General features: G+C 41.0%; 1 protein-coding gene and 1 pseudogene across 1 annotated transcript in view; both read left to right on the top strand.

Annotated features, from left to right (window-relative positions):
• The first annotated feature begins 99 nt into the window (after positions 1 to 99).
• The window catches only part of LOC124796098 (lathosterol oxidase-like), a 106,595-nt gene continuing 83,408 nt past the window's right edge, over positions 100 to 23,286 (top strand). The window contains exon 1 of the mRNA XM_047260184.1: positions 100 to 394. Coding sequence (XP_047116140.1) covers positions 100 to 394 — 295 coding nt within the window. The remainder of the gene's footprint in view (positions 395 to 23,286) is intronic.
• On the top strand, positions 13,084 to 13,201 carry LOC124796842 (annotated as a pseudogene).

Consider the following 23,286-nt stretch of genomic DNA (forward strand, 5'->3'; position numbering starts at 1 on the left):
TGCAGAGTGATTTGAGTGGCGATAAGGCGGTCACGGAGCGGCCGCATCTGTTGTGTATAAAGGAGTGGCCGGCCGTGCTTCGGCGCTCTTTCAGCGGACATGGGGGCGAGCAAGAGGAGCCGCGGCGTCGCCAACGGGGCAGCCAAGGGAGTGTCCAACGGGACAGCCAAGGGAGTGTCCAACGGGACAGCCAAGGGAGTGTCCAATGGGGCAGCGAAGACCGTGGCCGTCGAGAATGCCGCCGACCAGCCCCGCAAGTTTTTCGACCCCATGGCCGTCACCTGGATGGAGAAGTACAACGCGCCCATGGAGAAGATCTGGAGCCGCCTTCCATCCTTCGTCCGCTCCACCATCGTCACGCTCGCCGTATTTATCCTCGGAGCCACAATGAGAGGTGAATAACGATCTGCTATTACTTTCATTGATTTTGTTCCTCATTGCAAACTTTCGATTGTGCTACATCTTTAACATAAGACTAAAGCTGCAATATAATGTCACCCTTGATGGTTAGTATTCACCCTAGGCATACCAGTGTTATCTGACTTATAAATAAAAAGTTCGAGGTTTGCTAATGGCACACTAAAGGACTTGGAAGGACAGTTGAACAGAATGGATAGCGTCTCAAAAAGAGGTTGTAACGAGCATCAACAAAAGTAAAACAATGGTAGCAGAGTGCAGTCGAATTAAACAGGTGGTGGTGAAGGAATGACGTAGGAAACTTGACAGTAAAAGTAGTAGACAGTTTATCGTGTTTGGTTGGCAAAGTAGCTGACAACGGTCAGAAGAAAAGGATATAAACTGCTGACAAAAAGAATCCGTTCTGAAAAAGATAAAAAGTTATTGATATCAAATATAAGCGTGGGTCTTGTAAAGTCTTCCCTGGAAGTATTTTTCTGGAGTGTAACCTTATATGAACGTGAAACATGGGCGATAGCCAGTACAGACAACAGGATAGGAGGTTTTTAAAAGTGGTGTTACATAAGAATGTCGCAGATTGGATGGTTACATCGGTTAACTAACTAACAGAATCAAATTAGGGAGAACACAGTCTTGCGGTACAACTTGACTCAAAGAAGCTATAGTTTGATAGGACACATCCTGGGACATTAAATAATTTATAATTTGGCAATGGAGGGAAATGTAATGAGTAAAAGTTGTAGAGGAGTAGACGATTTGAAAACAGGAAGCAGGTACAAACCGATGTAGAACGCAGCTGATATACAGAAATGAGTAGATCTGGACAGGATAGACTAGTGTGGAGAGCTCTGTCAAAGCAGTTTTCAGTTCTCGAACTAAAGACAACAACAACAACAACCTTCCGTTTATCATATGAAAATTTGTTATAACTTCGAGGAAGCTAAACACAAAGACTGCCCTTCACACTTTATCCTTTTACTTATGACTTACCACGAATTACATTTTTTTATTTTCATCTATCTGTAGTTTAACTGAATTCATTTCATCTACACATACCTGTTATATCAAACACATATTCCACGTACTCAAATTTTTGCCTTCTCCTTCCATTACGAATTACTACTACTACTACTACCACCGCTGCTAAATTTTTCCTTTTCTGACAAAGATTTACCACGGACATCTTATATCACCTATCTTTTCTACTACCGTTTCATTGCATACGGTTCGGTCTATTCTAATTTTAACATCATTTTCTAGCAACATATTTCAGATGCTTTAGTTCTCCTCTTAACGGTCCTCATTCTGTTCACGTTCCGCTCCCTTACAATGAAGTGCACCAGGTGCACACCTCCAGGAACTTCTTCGAGGGTAATTGTATGCCAGTAAGTTCATCCCCAGTTTCAGTATATGTCTGATGTCTGCCTTGTTTCTGGCCTCTTGTGTTCCTAGATATGAGAAATCTGACACTTCTCTAATGCGTTTAAAGCTTAGTAAATGACAGTTCTGAGCCGCCCGAATAGTCGCACGTAAGCACCCAGATTCCGGGATACGGGATGGCGCGTCGGTCCCGGATCGAATCCTCTCGGCGGATAACAAGGAGGGTCGGTGTACCGGCTAGCCTGGATGTGGCTTTTAGGCGGTTTCCCGCATCCGACTAGGAGTATACCGGGCTAATATTCACATTCTGCCTCTGTTACACGATTGGCAAACATTTCGAAAACGTTCTTACTCTTTCAGACGGATATTACTAAACTCAAACAGATGGGGTTCACAAATTCCATCCATGGGAGGTGGGAAGGGGGAAAGGGAGGGAGAGGGGAGTATGGTTACAGGTTAGTCACCCGCATTTTCTCTGATGTTTCGGCACGTTTTGCAATTTCGTTTTTGTAGTTTTTAGAAGATATCAGCCCGAACAAATATTGATAAACACGTGTCTGATGCGGTCAGCGCTCACGGAAAGGTCGGTTTGTGCCTCGTTGCAATCAGTTATTTTTAAGTGGAATTTTATCTGTCTTTTTGATGGAGTTATCCCAAATTAGTCTGTAAAAATTATAAGTTATTCTTTAAACGTTGGTCGGTGCATTCTTTCTGCATATTTCAGGTATTGTGAGTCTGACTATTCATTTCTTCTTTAATAGTTTGCGTCATAGGTCTTTTTTCTGACAAAATTTCCCGTCGATAATGAGGTCATTAAGATGTGGAAAATAATATCTTACAAGACAAGAAAAAAAATGAGGAAGAAAATCAGCCGAACACTTCTCATAACACGGTCGTCTGGGATACCACCAAACACATAGACTTAATTTTCTAGTCACCCTTTTCCGAAATGGTGGCCAGCTGCACTAGACTTCTCAGATTAAACTATTGTTGCTTTTGCGATAAAATGCTGGTCTTAGCTGCCCAAAAATGGAGATGGCTGGCTCTGAGCACTATGGGACTCAACTGCTGAGGTCATTAGTCCCCTAGAACTTAGAACTAGTTAAACCTAACTAACCTAAGGACATCACAAACATCCATGCCCGAGGCAGGATTCGAACCTGCGACCGTAGCGGTCTTGCGGTTCCAGACTGCAGCGCCTTTAACCGCACGGCCACTTCGGCCGGCCAAAAATGGAGACATTTTGTCTAATGTTGTCATAATTTTCTTGGATTCTCAACGACATGGTAGCCGAACATGAGAATATGACAATAAGAAGACCACATCGTAATGGAATATTCCCTGCTGGTTCTGACTAGCAGAAATACTCTTTATCTTACCCATTCCGAATGCTCAACATGTTGTTAGGAAAGCATATGATATGTGTGTAAATTGCGACCATTCACTTCAAATGTGTTTAAAATTTTATTTCACCCTTAGGCCAGTTTTCCAGCCGCTGTTCGTGGTGCACAGGCAAATTATGTTTTGTATCAAGTGAAGCGAATCGCTGCCATGGTGACAACGTCAGACCGCATCACACCGCCTCTGTGTTCCATTTCCTAACAAAACTACTGTCACTTAGAAAAGCTCCCTCATTTATCACAGGATGAAAGGTTTTATTGGCAGGTACGAACCACTGCGTCGTTTTACACAGCAAGATTATGGGACAACGAGCTTAAATTATAACAAATACTCAATAGTTTTGATATCCATCATCTCTTATATGCGTGCTTGTTCAATTACCAAACAGTTACAGGAAGCCATGTGGAAGATGTGAGGAATAGTTATGATAATTCACACGGCATTATCGAGAAAGGCCACTTACAAAATACTCATGTAGGTGTTCTTTAAGGATTAGCTTATAATAAAATAATCTTGCGACTCCACCTCTTTAACAATTCTTCTCGAATAGATTTTAACAATCCTATTGTTTTACATTGGAGCTGGATCTCGTGACTACAGTTAGGCACATGATATGTCAGCGATCATCGTGTTTTTGCTCCTATAGCATTTCTTTCAACTTATTTCGTACGATTAATCCGTGAGAGTAGTGGAAAATGTTTGAGACTAAAGACATTGCATAATGACTATTGTTGTCGTTGGAAATGAACTTGAGACTAAATGTTTCAGCAGTTAGTCCATCTGTCCATTTTGTTTTGTGCGAATCATCAGTGACATGTAAAATTATCAATTTACAGAGTTGGTTTTGTTACAGGCCGCTTGAGAAAGAACACACGATCACCAGTCAGACATGAGACGCGACGTTCCCCTGAAAGCACTAACCAGGAAAAAAATTTTTTTTTTCGAAACAGCTTTTATAACTGAAATTTCCTGGTAGATTAAAATTGTGTGCCAAACTGGGACTCGAACCCAAGGCCTTGGCATGTCACGAGCGAATACTCTACTAACTGACTAGGAGACCACGTGGTAATCGGGTTTTTGCAATTTTTTGTACTTAGTACTTGAAGTTCAGAGCCAAAACATTAATCAACCAAAGCACTTCGGTTGGGTAGTTTGGGGAAGGAGACCAGACAGCGAGGTCATCGGTCTCATTGGATTATGGAAGGACGGGGAAGGAAGTCGGCCGTGCCCGTTCAAAGCACTTCGACGCAGCTATTAAAAATTCTCGAGAATGTCGACTTTGAAGTTTTCCAAGCGTCTTTAGTACTCTAAAATACTCATAGGCTCGATTTTATCGACAAGCATCGTGTCTCTGAGGTAGAATTCTCTTCTGCCATGTAAGGTTTCGTTTCCTGACCGATGCAAATTTTTAGACAATGGTGCAAGTTCTACGAATATTTCCATGAAGTGTAAAATACATTAAGATGAAAAGAAAACAGCAACGCTCGAGACTGGTAACAGCTGAACCGGGTCTCTTTTCGCTTGTTGTTCTTTTCGGTTCTTTTTCTGTTGAGTTCGAATACCTAATATCATTTAAATATAAAATTCACCAGACATACGCTCTTTAACACATAAGTAATTTTGATTTTTATGAAACTTGCACATGTACTTGTTTCTAATTACATATCGCACACAAAAATTCAGTTTTGTTGCAAATATAAGGCATTAATTACCGATACTTCATAAAAGACTGTTAACAAAAATTGTTTAAATTAAATAAGGAACAATATAAATTAAATTTTTGATCCCTATATATTTTACACTTCATGAAAGTGATAATTTTGTTTGCCGGCCGCGGTGGTCTCGCTGTTCTAGGCGCGCAGTCCGGAACCGTGCGATTGCTACGGTCGCAGGTTCGAATCCTGCCTCGGGCATGGATGTGTGTGATGTCCTTAGGTTAGTTACGTTTAAGTAGTTCTAAGTTCTAGGGGACTGATAACCACAGCAGTTGAGTCCCATAGCGCTCAGAGCCATTTGAACCATTTGATAATTTTGTTTACAAAAATTACTGCAGCCGGGAATTAGGTTTCTTTCAGAGTATGCTGATGCAATACCTCCATACTTAGCTGTCATACACTACCTCTCACTTGACGAAAGATCCGTACCCAGTGAGTGTAAAGTTGCATAGGTCACACCAATATTCAAGAAGCCTAGTAGACGTAATCGATTAAATTACAGGCTCATATCATTAAAGTCGATATGCAGCAGGAGTTTGGAACATATATTGCGTTCGAACATTATGAATTACCTCGAAGAAAACGTTCTATTGACACACAGTCTACACAAAATACTTTGTTCTTGTAAAACACAACTACATCTTTACTCCCACGAAGTGTTGATTGCTATTGAAAGGTATTTCAAACTGATTCCGTATTTCTAGGTTTCCAGAAGGCTTTTCTCACTGTACCACACAAGCGGCTTGTAGTGAAACTGTGTGCTTATGGAATATCGTCTCAGTTATGCGAATGGATTCCTGGTTTTCTTTCAGAGAGGTCACAGTTCGCAGTAACTGATGGAAAGTCATCGAATAAAACAGAAGTGATCCTAAGGTAGTGTTATAGACCCTCTACTGTTCCCTATTTATGTAGACGATTTGGGAGACAGTCTGAGCAACCGTCTTAGTTTGTATGCAGATGATGCTGTCGTTAATCGTCTAGTAAAGTCATCAGAAAATCATAACAAATTGCAATACGATTTACAAAAGATATCTGAATGGGGCGAAAATTGGCAACTAACCCTAAATAATGAAGAGTGTGAGTTCGTCCACATGAGTGCTAAAAGGAATGCGTTAAACTTCGGTTAAACGATAAGTCAGTGAAATCTAAAGGCCGTAAATCCAACTAAATACTGAGGAATTACAATTGGGAAAAATCTACTAAAAAGGCTACCTACATTACGCTTGTCCGCCCTCTTTTGGAGTCTGCTGGGCGCTTTGTGATTGTTACCAGACAGGATTAACTGAGTACATCGAGAAAGTTCAAAGAAGAGCAGCACGTTTTGTATTATCGGGAAATAGGGAAGAGAGTGTCACTGACATGATAACAGGATTTGGGGTGAACGTCTTCGTTTTGGTGGAATCGTCTCACGAAATTTCAGTCAACAGCTTTTTCCTACTAATGCGAAAGTATTTTGTTGACGTCGACCTACAGAGGGAGAAATGATCACCATAATAAAATAAGTGACAACAGAGCTCGCAGGGAGAAATATAGGTGTTCGTTTTTTCCGCGCGCTGTTCGGGATTGGAATAACATAGAGAAAATTTGCAGATGGTTCGATGAACGTTCCTCCAGGCACTTAAGTGTGATGTGGAGAGTATTCATGTAATAGTAGATGTAGATGTAGATGAATCGACCCAAAGCCAATAACGTGGCTTCAGAGCCACTCGATCTGTCGGAAAAACTGACCTCGCTTTAGATCAGGGTTCTCAACCTTTTTAGGCTTGGATATCTGCTATACGCAATTCAACACATTTAGGGAGTTGCTGAATTAAATTCGTGAAGGCTTAAGCACAAAACTAAACTGTAACCCCAATTATCAATTGTAATTACACAAAATACATAAAAGGAAATTTTCTCGCCATCAGAAGTCGTATGCATACTACTCAATTCTCTAGATATTACACATGTGAAAGAAAGTAAAACATACACCTTCATAAATGCTAAAAAAAATTTAGATACTTGCTTTGCATGTCATTGACAAGTTTATTATGATCCGGTGAATACTTTCTCAGACCCAGCCTTAACACAGTATGAAAGATAATCCAAAAAACAACATTGCGATGCGACTTTTACGATGTTAATATAGGTTTTTACACTCACCAATTTCCAAAAGCTATCTTCATTGTATTCAGCCTTTAAAGAAATGTTATTCTGAAATTGAATTAATTTCCTCCGTCATGGAAGCTGGAAAACATACGTTTGTGTAACCTCACCAAGCAGGATGGAGGACTGTTGCTTCGCGCACGAGTTACAAGCGGTCAAATACAGATGGAGGCAAATGAGACGCAGACAGTGTTGTCGGATTTACCACCTAAAAATACGGTACGAAAAGCATATTGTCAACAAACTGGTATTCTTCCAAAAACAACTCATTTAAAGAGATTTCTGACAAAGATTTTGAAAGATAGACTCATACAGTCATTGCGCGCGAGCTGTCGATCGCAATCGGTGGGTTGAGCAACACTGCTTTATATTACAGACGTTTAAAAACTTTCAAAGTCGATTTTCTCGAGAATTTATTGGGAGCTGCCTGAAACTGCTGAGGCAGATTGATATTTTAGTTTTGAACTTCATATACCATAAATATAAAAAATTACAACAATAGAATTGGCGTGTGGTCTTCTCGTGAGCTATCCCAGGTCGATCCGTCCTTAGCTTTACTTCCGCCAGTACCTCATCTCTCACCTTCCGTACTTCACAGCTCTCGTGAAATGTTCGTGACTAACACTCCTGGAAGAAAGGATATTGCAGAGACATGGCTTAGCCACAATCTGTGGGTTGTTTCCAGATAAAATTTTCACTCTGCAGCTTTTATAATTATTTCGTGGCGTTCGAAGTGTTATTTAGATATTTAGAGTAAGGAGAATAAGTCAAAGATTTTAATGAGTACAGGTCGCAATGGCAGTCGCCTTTCCCTTGTTCCATTTGCAAATTCAGTAGAAATGGGAATCAATAATATTATGTTAAGGCAGAAATTTTGTTATCCCTAGGACTAAGTATTTATCGCTCTTCATGACACTCCCTCTGCGCTTCCTTGAACTAAACTAAGCTGACCTTGCGGTCGGAGTCAGGACATATTAATATGCTGACAATCAATATATTTCAGTCTCCACCAATGGCGTCATGCGATGACAGTAAAAGGATGCGAGTGAGTAAACCACATTTCGAAATCGTCTAATCTCTTCTTGCCTGTACTGTTGATCGTCTACGGTTCAGTTTCATTTAGTTCTGCTCTCCAGACGAATACCTTCTGAAAGATTTCCTAAAATCTGAATTCATATTCGATGTTGACAATTTTTTATTTTTCGTAAAAGCTTTTCTTGCTATTGTCAATAGCCGTTTTACACCCTCTTTGCTACTTTCGTCGTCAGTTACTTGGCTTCCCAAATAGCAATACTAGTGTACTAATTTGAGAGTCTCATTTTCTAATGCAATTCCTTCAGCACCACCTAATTCGACTAAATCCCCTTTTTCGGGAAATCGTTTAAAATTAATTAGCGAGTTATGTAGAATATTGTACCCAGGTTTTGTTTCATTATCTGAACGCTAGAGATCCAGGTAACGTTTTCTTTGTCCGTATACGTGCAGCAGAGTTTAATGTAGCGAGTACTTATGTGCAGGTCAGCGTACTTGGAGCACCGGCATTTGGCCTGGCGTATAATCTAGTGAAGCTAGAAAAAGAAAAGATATCAGGGATTTTTTTAAGTAGATGGATGTGAAAGTAGTTCGTGGCTACACAATATACTTGAAGATAGTCAGCAGCAGCCAGTCGTTATTTAGAAAATAGACATCGATGTGGGGCAGGAATAAGGAGAAGAAGAAGAAGAAGAAGAAGAAGAAAAACAAAGGGTTCTCCAGTAGCTACAAACTATACCACAGAAACTGTCGATCGTAATGTATGGACCACAGAACAAGTCAATAGTATTTTATTTCTGTACTTGAAATTTGTCGTGAATGTACTTACTGCTATTCCAGTCTTGTACCTTTCTAAGGGTTCTGTCAGCTTATATATTATTACAGATAATATTACGAAAGAAATGTCTGCTCATTATAACCTACTTACACTGATTAATGGGAAAAGGGCTTATAAATGTTTATCAGAAACATAATTTTTCTAAAAACATAGTTCAAAATATCTAGTAATAGAGAAGGATTTACTTTATAGTAGTACACATCGTATTAAAATACAATTGTACTCGTATATTAAAGTCGGGTTGTTATTCAAATATATTAATAGTAAGTATTTAAACAGCCCTATCTCAAATAAACATTTCGTCTTATGAGCCTTTCTTCCGGAAAATGTCTCAATTAGCTACTCCACGAGCATACTAAGACCTGTGCAAAAAAGGTAATTCTCCTACAAAAATGTTTATTGCGATTAAAACTGAAGTTCGACTCCAGAGGTTCTTGTTGTGGGATAATATGAATTTATGAAAATTTTAAGTTAGTGTGTTTATGATTCAGGGAACTCCCTAGTAAGTAGAAAATAATTTCGCAGAACGCATCAGTGTTGTCACAACGTTTTGAAGGAATGTTTAAAATATGAATTACCAATGTGGGTAGGCCCCAAAGAGAGATCCAGTCGCACTAATGTGAGCCAAAAAGATGAAGAGAGGGCTAAATCCGTATGTGGTTTAACACGTTTAGCAAACTTGTCTGACCACCGTGAGTGCAATCTCCTTCTCGTACGGCACATTCTAACTTATCAACGTCATTCAAAAATGCACATAACGCTATTAAAATTTATGTAAGTCTGCACATTTTAAGAAGAAGCTAACATATTCCTGCTGCTTTAACCAAATGATGTGTACCGCTCCGCAAGTGATGGAACATCAGCAGAGAGTAATACCCACTTTGTGAATTTCGAGACATACTATTTAGAGGTTACAGATACTTACGCTTGTTAATTGTAATTCAACAGCAAGAAAATTTCTGTTCAAGATCTGACTGCTATCACGACATTGTGGTTGCGGTTATTTCTGTTCGATAACGTGAAACAATGAGATAATTAGCGCACAATGTTTTAAAACTCAGAGGAGTTGAAATTCGGCTATAATGGACCTGACTTTTAAGACATAAAACTGCAAATTTTTGTTTATATAGGATAAATAAACTTATGACTTAAAGTCGAAATAATGACACTGAAATACATAGATTACGCTTCCAAAATCCTTTTATGACTTCTCTGTTCTATAAATCACTAAAAGCTTATCCTCTATATTTCATAAATATCTAGGACTGTCAAATTTGTTCCATAGTCATCTAGCATTGAAGGAAGTTTGCTAAGCAGGTTACCCTTTCGTTGTGCAAGGAATCTGCCTTGCGCTTTTCGACATCGCCTTCAACGCTTTCCTGGGCTCGTTATCATATCGGTTGAACCATTTAAGACTGGAAAACTGTGGCCTGGTCAATTGAGTCCCGATTTCAGTTCATAAGAGCTGATGGTAGGGTTCGAGTGTGGACCTAAATTGTCAGTAAGCCACTGTGCAAACTGGCGGTGGCTCCATAATCGTGTGGGCTGTGTTTACACGGAATGGACTGGGTCCTCTGGTCCAACTGAACCGATCATTGACTGGAAATGGTTATGTTAGGCTATTTGGAGACCATTTGCAGCCAATCAACGATGGAATTTTTATGAATGACAGTGCGCCATGTCACCGGGCCACAATTGATCTCGATTGATTTGATGAATATTCTGGACAATTCGGGCGAATGATTTGGCATCCAGATCGCATGACGTAAATCCCATCGAACATTTATGTGACATAATCGAGAGATCAGTTCGTGCACAAAATCCTGCACCGAGAACATTTTCGCAATAATAGACGGATGTGGAGACAGCGTGACCCCATCAATAATTTTGCGGGGAACCTTCAACGACCTGTTCAGTCCATGCCACTCCCAGTCGCTGCACTAAGCAGGTCAAAGGGATATCCGGCACGATATTGGGAGGTATTCCATGACTTTTGTCATCGCAATGTACGTTCCCATAGTATATTTGCTTCATTCATACTCAAAAATTCGGAAAAAAGTAAGAGTGTATTAAAGTAGTTTCACATAATCACATTTCTTATATGGCTTTTCGAAGATAGAAAAAACATTCCAGCTCTTTTCATAGACACTGAATACTGTGGAGAACTTAGTTTCATTCACTGTTTTCATTTTCTTCAGACTCATTCGTTAAATTATTCAGTTTTTTTCTAAGGCTTGGAGAAGTATTTCTTTCTTGGTGCTTTTCTCGTTTTCTAGCTCGCACATAATGAGCACTCGCGCAACCTTGATTTGGAGTTACCGATTTTTCTGTGACCGGACGTGTTCCAGTGATACTAACTGACTAATCATCCACGAGGGAAAAAATAAAGAGATCGTTGAAACATATCTAAGTGAAACCACACTGCGGATTTCTTGATGAGTCATTTATTGAAAACTCTTGGCGTCATCAGTATAAAGGAAATAGATGATAAACTTTCCGTTCTTCTCTGATAAGGAAAGTACGGCATTCGGTATCGATTCAAAGGTTAACGGTCTACCGGCTATGGCAGATAAAGGATACTGAAGTCGATGGGAGTGTAAGTGAGAAGCATAGCTCGGTGACGAGGTGCAGAAGCACTCAGGATACACCTGCGCCAGAATATTCAGTGCTTATGAACCGGGGAAGGCAGCCTTACCATGTGTCATTCGTGACGCTCTGCCCGTAATTCCTTTAGTGTGGATAGGTAAGGCATTGGTTAGGCGGGGATTCACAAATATAAAAATAAAAGAAAATGAACACCACGATATGGTCCTGATGACGGTGCTGTGCCGACTGGTTGCCTACCATTTTCTGTCAAGTGGAGCCATTTGAATGTGATATGGAGGGAATGGGGTCAGCCACTGTCGGATTTCCAGACCTTGGAGCCGCTGCTTCTCATTTAAGTAGTTCCTGCGTTCGCATATACCTGGCAGAACTGAAATTGAGCCCATTACCACCGCATGCTAGTTAGATCTTTTGTTTCTGGTTGTAAAAATCAATGATATTAACATCAAACTTTTTAAAAAGGCTACAAAATCACTAATTTACATAATGACAGATTAGTACTGTTAACTGTATCAGTTAACAATCACATATATAAAGCATTTCTTCAGTAACGATATTCATTGTTGTTTTTTTCTCCGCTCAACGGCGATTTCTTTTCCATTTTCGAGTAATCTTACAAAACTCTGAGAGTAACATTCCAATTCTGATACTACGTGTTTGTGCCCAGCATACACCTTCGATGCTACTAAGAACTGTAACCTAAGCAGTAACCAGATCGCCCCGCCTGAAATCATGTGAATTTAATTAATGAGAAAGTCACACAATGGAAACTACTGCAGTCTGGAGTGACAACAGGGTGGCCCCAAACAGACAGGACAACATGGGCCCATAGCTCACATAGATATATTGAAGTGTGGTACCGAATTAAACTAAATGTCAGACGCAAATTTATTACACAAATGAGAAGTTTACGGTCAGCATTGAGTTCACAATGATTCGATGAGAATCACAAAAGGACATGTTAACATTGCAAGTAAAGTGCATAAAAGTTCCCATGTAAATGCCAATGAATTTGAATGCAACTAATCAACAGAACTTAAGGCCACACAAGAAATAACAGATCAAGAAAGTTATATGCAAGGACGAGTTCCCTGACCCAAGCCCGTAGCAGGCAGATGAGCCGCCAGTGTGGATTAACTTAGGCGAAACTAATCTCTAAGAAAGAAAGTTTACGATCCTCTCTCCACGGCATAAGTAAATGTTGCACATTCTCACCGTACTCATATGGTTCTGTCGTTGCGAATGGCTTAAGTGGTGGCTGTGGACTCTAAGTCTAGACATGGCATCTGCATCCATTTTGCGACAGAGTCCAACTCTGCAAGATGGAGGCGAGGATAGGTGCAAGACTTCAAAGGAAGAAGCTTCCTGCTGGTCTCCTAAAGCTCCTCTCTGAACTCGCCTAAGATTAAGCCTTTTCAGCCTGCTATTACTGAAACTGTGCTGGCTCTCCCAGCGTTGGAATCTCTCTAAACAAGTATAGTAAAATAGTGAGATCTGAGCAATGAAAAATTATAAACGTATCACAAAAATCTCTTCCCTTAGACTGGATTGGGCAACGGCCTTGCCGCAGTGGATACACCGGTTCCCGTGAGATCACCGAAGTTAAACGCTGTCGGGCGTGGTCGGCACTTGGATGGGTGACCATCCAGGCCGTCATGCGCTGTTGCCATTTTTCGGGGTGCACTCAGCCTCGTGAAGCCAATTGAGGAGCTACTCGACCGACTAGTAGCGGCTCCGGTCAAAGAACACCATCAAAACGACCGGGAGAGTGGTGTGCTGACCTCACGCCCCTCCTATGCGCATCCTCCTCTGAGCATGACACGGCGGTCGGATGGTCCCGGTAGCCACTCGTGGCCTGAAGGAGTGCTTAGACTGGACTGGCCACTGATGTTAACCGTCTCTAAATGTGGATGTAAAAGTTAAGAGTTCTCTCCCACCAACAGCGTGATTTTCCATCCTGCCCAACAGGACAGAAGCCACATACACACATGCAAGCCCTTTTCCAGTAACCGAAATAATTTTCGTGAACCAATCAGAGTTCGTTTTACAAGTGTGATTAAGAACATCTGGCTGCCTCCTTTCCTTGCTATGATGTCATTCTTCTCTTTCAAAGCATTCATGGTTTTCCTCCCTGCAGATTCGTATCTGTCTAAAAAGCATTCTTAAGGAACCTCACGGCCCTGCAGCTTTAGTCTCCCAGTTTCGCAAGGACGCCATCCGTTGTGAGGGCCGCTGGACGGTTGTCGCCTCCATCGGCCCCGAGCCACAGCAACTACCTCTACACTCAGGGCCTTCAGAAAGAAACATATTTATGACCCCATACTGTCCCTCGTGCAGAAAAGTTCCATGGCAGCTCGTCTAAGTTGATGGGAGAATAGACTGCAGAGTGGAAAAAGGCGGAACAGAAACTAAAGGGATTCGAAAGCATTGTAATAACTCGTACTTGCATGCATAGTCAAGTGCATTGCTCATATTACGACTTTATGTGGATCGAACTTTAAATTAATTAATGGTAATTAGGTTGTGCGCCAGTTTGCCAAAAACTTCTACATAACTCAAAACTTCTACATAACTTCACAATGATGATAGATTTAAATACATTCTGAGTTGTACAATTAAAGTTAATTTGTGCTGCTGAACAGATTCCAAGGGAGACACATTACTGGAGAGGATGAGCACACAAATAGCACTGTGAATAGAATGAAACAAGTTCGCCTCGTGCTGCAGATGTTACTTTTTATGTTGCTGTGTCTATTTTTGTTCCACATTTCTCCATTTCCTTCAGAACATCCAGACCACTAATAACATGGGCAACTAGAACATGTTTCCCATCTACTCAGTCAGACCTATCAGTTCATGGAAAAAAATGTGAGCCATTATTATTTGGACCAGAGTTTGCCATGAAAAGTGTTCCAGGTCCAGTGTGCTTGAGAATTAAATTCTCATCTTCAGTTGCACTTCTGTATTTACAGATCCCCCTGTGCCATTATGATTGGTGAAATGTTCTCTTTAGCGCATAAAATCCAATATTTTTCGATGAAAGGTACTCAATAATAACCAAAATCTTTTTCATGCGTAGAAAGACATCTAAAATTCTCTTCAGATTTAGGAGCTGTGCCATTTCTGAGCGTTATTATTATGAGACCAACATCAGCTTTTCCTATTTTGATACAGAAACACACTTGCAGGTTTTTCTTCTCTTTCTTTGTTCCAGGTTCAGCCTCAATCTTCCCTCCATTTGGTAGATCTCGTCTTTGCATTAACAACTTTCTTTTTGGTGTTGCAGCTGTGTATTGCTGAAGCCAAGAATCTTCTTCCCACACAGGTCTCAATGAGTCTTCTTTAATCTTTTGAAGTTTTGCCAAATTTACTCTGATGGTTCTTGCAAAAAATTTCTGAATCAATCATGTTATCAATTGCAGCCTCTGCATTTTCGCCAGTCTCAAATACATCAAACGATAAACAACTGTTTCTGTCTTTCTTATTAGGTATCTGAATATCAATTATGTTACCAAATGGAATGAATGCTGCATGCTGAACTTTGTCGTCGACGTCTTCTGCCAAACCATCAACATACACCGCAGGTTTAGTGTTTCTTGCCATAGCATTGAACCGTTTCACAGTACTATACTGCGCATATGAAACTCAATTTTCATCAGCTACTTACAGTATCATTCAGCTACAGAGGAGAACGATACACCCATTGCCAGACCTAATACTGATAGGACAGTAATATTTGTCGTAGCGTTTGCCTGTAATGTATTTTCGGTAGCCTGTTCTTCTTTTTTGTATTTATAGTACCCGCCAGACTTATTTCCTTCAACGACCTATGTTTTAAAGAGGCACAAAAGAAAAACGCTCCCTTCTATGGTAAATGTTGATCTTGCGTTCAGAAGGACAGTGCCAAAATTTCTTATTGCCGTTGTATTTATGTTTCACAGGATTCTCCTAAATTGTTTAGATAATCTTATAGTTTTTTCCTTCACTTCCATCTGTTTCCTTAGAACTCATTCGACACAGATAAGAATGTAATCGTTACCTTACTCACAGATCGCCGACAGATTACAAATCCAAATGTCTAGGTTCGATACCAACTTAGTCTAGGGATTTTTTCTGTAATTTATTACCTCTTTCATCTGTGACACGTATACCTGTTACTGTCCAAATGATAAGACGCGCCATAGTCTGGAATCCGCGCTAAACTGTAGGTCGCACTGTAACTGGCTCGTGATGACTGGGTGTTGTGTGATGTCCTTAGGTTAGTTAGGTTTAAGTAGTTCTAAGTTCTAGGGGACTGACGACCATAGATGTTAAGTCCATAGTGCTCAGAGCCATTTGAACCATTTTTGTAACTGGCTGGGTAAGTCAGTTCAAACATCAAAGGCGGCCAATGGCACACTTCCTTAAGTAGGACCACGTCTAGTAAAGCGCGCACTGTAGTGATCAAACCAACCTTCTCTTATTTGCATTACACCAGTTAAGTGACCAAATCGCAGGAATAGTATTTATGTAGCTTAAGGGTTAACATACGTTATCAGTCACTACATCTCCAACGAAATTAATAGGCGTTAAGAAATATGACGAAAACATAGACGAAAACTCAATCTGGTAGTAAGGATAAAACAAAGTCAAAATAACAAACAGTATTAGAAATCAGATTACCGAAACGACTTTTCATTAAGTGTGTGGAAGACTCAAGAGTAAAAGTGAATCAGTTCTGCTGTCTCGGAAGCATGATTTCCCAAAATGACTGATGCAAATATTTCATAGGAGCAAATGGATGCAATCATAGAAAATCTCTATATATAAATGACTGACTGACTCTTCATTGTTCAGCCAGAGCCGCTAAAGATACAAACTTGAAATCTGGAGAAGGTGTGAATCTTATATTGTAGATACCGTTTAAGAAGAGTTTGTCTGAAATTCCACCCCTAAGGCTGTGAAATAGGGGATAAAGGCTTCTTGTAAGTATGTCGCTATTAAGGGAATTTTGAAGCTGGAACTGCGAAAACTGGTATTTGGTTTCTCAGTCAGAAAGCAATAAATATGTGTTTCAGATATTCTTTAAACTCGACTCCTAAGGGGATAAAATAGTGGCTGAAAGTTTTTGAAAATAAATAATTACTAAAAAACTACTAAAGGATTTTTAAAGCTACATCTGTTACAATTGGTATTTGACTTCTGAGTTAGATATTTAAAAAAAAAAGTGTTTCTGGAAATTCAACTCCTAAGGGAGCGCAATAGGGGATGAAAATTTTTAAGAAAATATTTCGCAACATGAAAATAATTTTAAAGCTAAGTTTATCAAAATTGGTGTTTCACTTCTCGGTTAGATATAAAGAAATATCTGTTAGGGGATGAAAGTTGCTACTAGAATGTACGCACAAGAACACAAAAGGCATGGTTAACAAAAATTTTGGACTCCAGCCACCAGGATCGCTTTTTCATCAAAAGAACATTCGAAAAAGACTATGCTTATATGGTCTTAATTAGCGTGAAAGGCTTAGAAGGTACTTCAGTCTGTGAACAACATAGAAATTCGATTATTTAAAAACAAAAAGAATCTGTTCAGTCCGTACAGTCAATGCGAGCGAATCAGCTGGCGCTATGCTAATTTCTTGCATAAAAGTTCACCCTCTTAGCACATTGTGTCTGACTGCCATGCACCGGACCCAGGTCGGAGATTTTCCCCGCTCGGGGACTGGCTGTTGTGTAGTCCTCATTGTTCTTTCATCATCGACACGCAAGTCGCCCAATGTGGCGTCGACTGAACAGACTTGCAACTTGGTGGCCAAACTTCCCCAGGTGGGGACTCGGGCCTATCAATGCCATGCGATCTTACGTGAAAGAAATCTGCCAGGCACAAACATTTGTCTAGAAATGGGGAAACGAATTCGAAATAATCACTTTGTAGTACGGCATGTTCTGCAATAATAAAACCAGAAGAGAAGGAACTGGACGTATCAGCAACGTGCAGCTGCAGAACAATGTTAAAGTCATCCGAAGAGTTATAGTAGGGAGTTATGAGATATAAGACAGGTGACTAAAGAAAATGCCACGAGAAGGGATGTGTTCGTGTGACATGTAGTAATTCATACAATACATATTAATTAATCAATGGAGATCAACTGTAAAGGAGTGATCTGAATGTTGTGTACAGATGTACAGTTACAACAGTCACGCGTCACCTGATACAAACGTTGCTCTAGAGGTTTCATCTTGAAGAAGTTGTAGGAGTGGTCTGTCAATAGTCTGCAGTTCGCACATACGGCGAGTAATAGCATCACTTGGAGAAATTTTGGCAAGGATGGCGAATTACACTATTTTCTAGTTTGCGTAGCTGTGAGAATCATTCCAAAGTGTGGAAGAGGCCATTCCAACTGCAGTTGAGGGCGTAGCTAGTAACCAGTCCCACATTGTGACTAGCATCATTAGAAAAGATAGCTGTCGCCTGAGCAACCAAGTCAGGTATTTCCAGCAACTGATAGAGAAAACTAACTCACGGTATTTCGAGGAATCTCACAACTTTCAGCATTTGCCTCGGATCCATTGAGATTATCTGGACGTGTGTTAAGTGGAAAGTCTGAACCAGACTTCTGAGACTCAGTGACGAACTGGGGCGTGACTTCTTGTTGCGCTCTCAAATTGAAAGCTGCATTGTCAATCATAAATTTTTCAGGAGTGTATTGCACACCAAAGACGGCTACAAGCGTGGTTAAACATGTGGGATGCAAACAGTAACGAAAAATATTTCTTTTTAATTAGGAAACAGAGTTGTTTGGACTGAAGACGCTGCAAATAATCGTAAAATGCTAACAGATATCAAGATATTCTCCCAGGAGATGACAGCATTAACGAACTAGCAAATGAAAGTACAAGTATTTGCGAAAACATTTCAGAGTTTGGAAAACTTCTGAAAAGCATCAACGCAAGCTTAACATTCAGTAATAAAACTTACTATATGTTTGATATAAAAGCAAATATCTACTACAACGGCAGGCTACCTCTTACATATTGTTCGAAAACTTAAATTTGTCAAAGCAGAAGCTGAGCGATAATGCGAAATTCCGTGGGAAAAATTAAAGGGGTTGGTGGAAAGAGGTACTAGCCTACATTAGCTTCATATTCATATATTGGATATTATATGCTGGTTAAATGATAAGCATACAAATATAAGAAGGACAGAAACTATTTGTGTGGAAGCATTTAATAAAGATACAAATGGAACTACTTGTTAACAGCATGTTCGAAAACACAGCAGATAATGTGATCAAACTAATCCTTGGGAAATTAAGGGCTAGCACTTTCTTCCGTCGACCTCATCAGTTATTAAGAGCGGGCTGTATTTTGAAACAACTGGCTGATTACCAGAAACGTCTGCCGGAGTCTGTATAATACCCAATGACCCAGTGACGATTGGAGGTGGTCGTATGCAATCTGCAGTAGATTTAGGATAGATACTTTTCAAAGCGACTGACAACACCACATTGTCGTGAAACCGTTCTAAAGGCTTCCTGTGAAAACTACACTGAAGAGCCAAAGAAACTGGTACACCTACCTAATACCGTGTGTGGCTCCTGCGAACACGCGGAAGTGCGGCAACATGACGTGGAATGGACTCGACTAGTGTCTGAAGTAGTGCTGGACGGAACTGATTCCATGAATTCTGCAGGGCTGTCCATAAATCCGTAAGAGTACGAGGGGGTGGAGATCTCTTCTGAACAGCACGTTGCAAGGCATCCCAAGTATGCTCAATAATGTTCATATCTGGGGAGTGTGGTGACCAGAGGAAGTGTTTAAACTCTCAAGAGTGTAGCAATTCTGGACGTGTGGGGTGTCGCATTGTCCTGCTGGAATTGCCAAAGGCCGTCGGAATGCACAACAGACATGAATGGATGCAGGTGATCAGAAAGGATGCTTACGTGCGTGTCCCTATCAGAGTCGTATCTAGACGTAACAGGGGTCCCATATCACTCCAACATTACACAGCCTCCACAAGCTTGAACAGTCCCTGCTGAATGCAGGGTCCATGGATTCATGAGGTTGTCTCCATACCCGTACACGTCCATCTGCTCGATACAATTTGAAACGAGACTCGTCCAACCAGGCAACATGTTTCCAATCATCAACAGTCCAACGTCGGTGCTGACGGGCCCAGATGAGGCGTAAAGCGTTGTGTCGTGCAGTAATCAAGGGTACACGAATAGGCCTTCGGCTCCGAAAGCCCATATCGATGATGGTCCGTTGAATGGTTCGCACGCTGACACCTGTTGACGATCCAGCATTGAAATCTGCAGCAATTTGCGGAATGATTGCACTTCTGTCACGTTGAACGATTCTCTTCAGTCGTCGTTAGTTCCATTCTTGCAGGACCTTTTTCCGGCTGCAGCGATGTCGGAGATTTGATGTTTTACCGGATTTCTGATATTCACGGTACACTCGCGAAATCGTCGTACGGGAAAATCTCCACTTCATCGCTACCTCGGAGATGCTACATCGCTCGCGTTCCCGTTCAAACTCACTTAAATCTTCATAACCTACCATTGTAGCAGCAGTAACCGATCTGACAACTGCGCCAGACCCTTGTTGTCTTACATAGGCGTCGCCGACAGCAACGCCGTATTCTGCCTGTTTACATATCTCTGTATTTCAATACCCATGCCTACACCAGCTTCTTTGGCGCTTCAGTGTACATTCATTACACATACCATAAACCACGATGGATACACAGAATGTCTCAAACCATCAGATTATCATACTAAGAGGAGAAACTAACGATCAGAAGTGAATTATTGTATTTTTTTACGTAAACACCTTACTGCGATAACTTAAGCTTATCTACATGTTAAATATAATTTGAGCTATCCATTACAACACTGCATGAAATTATCCACCTCTGTGTCAAATATCTTTGTTCATAATCCAGTGGGACAGTGAACTGGGGCCAAAACAGCCGGAATGCCTACTGGGATTTCGTACAACAAAGACTAACTGATCAAAGGTATCCGGATACGTAATAGTGGACATTAGTATGGGGTGTGTCCACCATTCGTCTTTATGATTGGATGAAAATGGTTGAAATGGCTCTGAGCACTATGCGACTTAACTTCTGAGGTCATCAGTCGCCTAGAACTTAGAGCTAATTAAACCTAACTAACCTAAGGACATAACACACATCCATGGCCGAGGCAGGATTCGAACCTGCGACCGTAGCGGCCCCTCGGCTACATACTGTAGCGCCTAGAACCGCACAGCCACTCCGGCCGGCTATAATGGGTTGAACTCTTCTGGGAACATATTCAGTGACGGTCTGAATGTCCTGGAGGAATGAGTGGCCATTCTTCCTCGAGACAATAGAAGGTACTGACGTTGGACATTGATGTCTGGAGCGAAGTCAAGACTCTGTCATCCCTAAGGTGTCCTATCCTAAGGTGTCCTATAGGTTCAGGTCGCGATTCTGGACAGGCCAGTCTATTTCAGGAATGTTGTTGTAACACAGATGCTGCATTATGGCAAGACATGTCCGAAAGAACAGTCACAGAACATATAAATATAGGCACCTTGACGACAAAGATCTTTCAGCGCAGATGTTCTCTTCATCAGACCTCTTGCGGGAATGAGCGCGAGTCTGACAGTAATGACGGAAATGGACAGCGGACGCTACTCGTGTAGTGTGCAACAAGTTGGAAATTTGGGTTGGACGTGAAGCGCGCTCAGATAGCCGAGCGATCGGGATGGTAGTTCAGCGTGTTCGGTGAGAGGGTTAGCTGCCCTCTGAAATAAAAAACTGAGGGAATGGATCAACGATGAACTTGAACAACCGTCTCGGGACGTTGGCCCCTAACAAATACAATAACAAACAAAATGAAATCAACAGAGAAAAAAAAACGGTTAAGACAACCACAAACGTAAAGCCGATCCAGCACTACTTTTTACTAGTCGCTGATTGTGGCTGATGTCACAACTTCAATTTCATCGTCTACCCCCGTTTTAAATGAGTGAGACAGGGTTGTAGCTTATCCCCGATGTTATTCAATCTGTATATTGAGCAAGCAATAAAGGAAACAAAAAAATTCGGAGTAGGAATTAAAATCCACGGAAAAGACATAAAAACTTTGAGGTTCGCCGATGACATTGTAATTCTGTCAGAGACAGCAGAGGACCTGGAAGAGCAGTTGAACGGAATGGACAGTATCTTGAAAGGAGGTATAAGATGAACATCAACAAAAGCAAAACGAGGATACTGGAATGTAGTCGAGTTAAATCAGGTGATGCTGCGGGAATTAGATTAGGAAATGAGACTCTTAAAGTAGTAAGTGAGTTTTGCTATTTGGGGAGCAAAATAACTGATGATGGTCGAAGTAGAGAGGATATAAAATGTAGACTGGCAGTGGCAAGGAAAGCGTTTCTGAAGAAAATAAATTTGTTAACATCGAGTGTAGATTTAAGTGTCAGGAAGTCGTTTCTGAAAGTATTTGTATGGAGTGTAGCCATGTATGGAAGTGAAACGTAGACGATAAATAGTTTGGACAAGAAGAGAATAGAAGCTTTCAACATGTGGTGCTACAGAAGAATGCTGAAGATTAGATGGGTAGATCACATAACTAACGAGGAGGTATTGAATAGAATTGGAGATAAGAGAAATTTGTGGCACAACTTGACTAGAAGAAGGGATAAGTTGGTAGGACATATTCAGAGGCATCAAGTAATCACCAGTTTAGTATTGGAGGGCAGCGTGGAGGGTTAAAAATCGTAGAGGGAGACCAAGAGATGAATAGACTAAACAGATTCAGAAGGATGTAGGTTGTAGTAGGTACTGGGAGATGAAGAAGCTTGCACAGGATAGAGTAGCATGGACAGCTGCATCAAACCAGTCTCAGGACTGAAGACCACAACAACAACAACAACAACAACATTTACTAGATGTTTTCTTTCGAATCGTCGCTCCTGTCATATCCCTAATGGCAATTCCTTCTCGGTCACCCTGCATATTCCACAAATTATACACACAAACCTACCTCGTGAATTAGTCTATCTATTAGTGAAAACACATCAAAATCCCTACATTAGTTCCTGAGTTTAGCCTTCGCATGCAGACACAGAAAAGGGGGAGGGGGGTTGGCTCTAATACGCACTTGCGGCCACTACTACACTGTCCAGTCATCTTACCGTGACCACCAAGCAAAAGCCTGAAAAACCACTTTTTGCAGGGCGGACCGCTTTGAGACGTGCAGGAAGAGAGTCAGTGAGGTTCTGGAAGAGATTTGGAGTCATGACGACTCCAGTGCCATGACCAGCTGCGCTACGTTTCTCGGTTGACGACCCATGGCGCGAACACCCCGATTGAGATGTTCCATCAGATTCTCGACGGTTCAAATCCAGGGAGTTGGGTGGCCGGGAGAGTACAGTAAACTCATTCTAGTGCTCTTTTAACTACGCTCGTACACTCCGAGCTGTGTGACACGTTGCACTGTGCCTTAGTACAGAGGAAAAACAAAATGTAAAAATCAAACTACTTCTATGAGCGGACATGTCACATTTATCTTGATCTATTCTGCCTTTCCAGAATAACGAAATCTCCCAGGGAATGCCACGAAAACATTCCTAAGACCATGACTGTTGCAGGGTGTTTACTTTCAGACGTTTCACACCTTTCGTGCTAATGGCCATCTGTCCGATGGAACATACACTACTGGCCATTAAAATTGCTACACCAAGAAGAAATGCAGGAGATAAACGGTTATTCATTGGACA

The sequence above is a fragment of the Schistocerca piceifrons genome, chromosome 4, assembly GCF_021461385.2.
Source record: "Schistocerca piceifrons isolate TAMUIC-IGC-003096 chromosome 4, iqSchPice1.1, whole genome shotgun sequence".
In the NCBI taxonomy this organism is placed as follows: Eukaryota; Metazoa; Arthropoda; class Insecta; order Orthoptera; family Acrididae; genus Schistocerca; species Schistocerca piceifrons.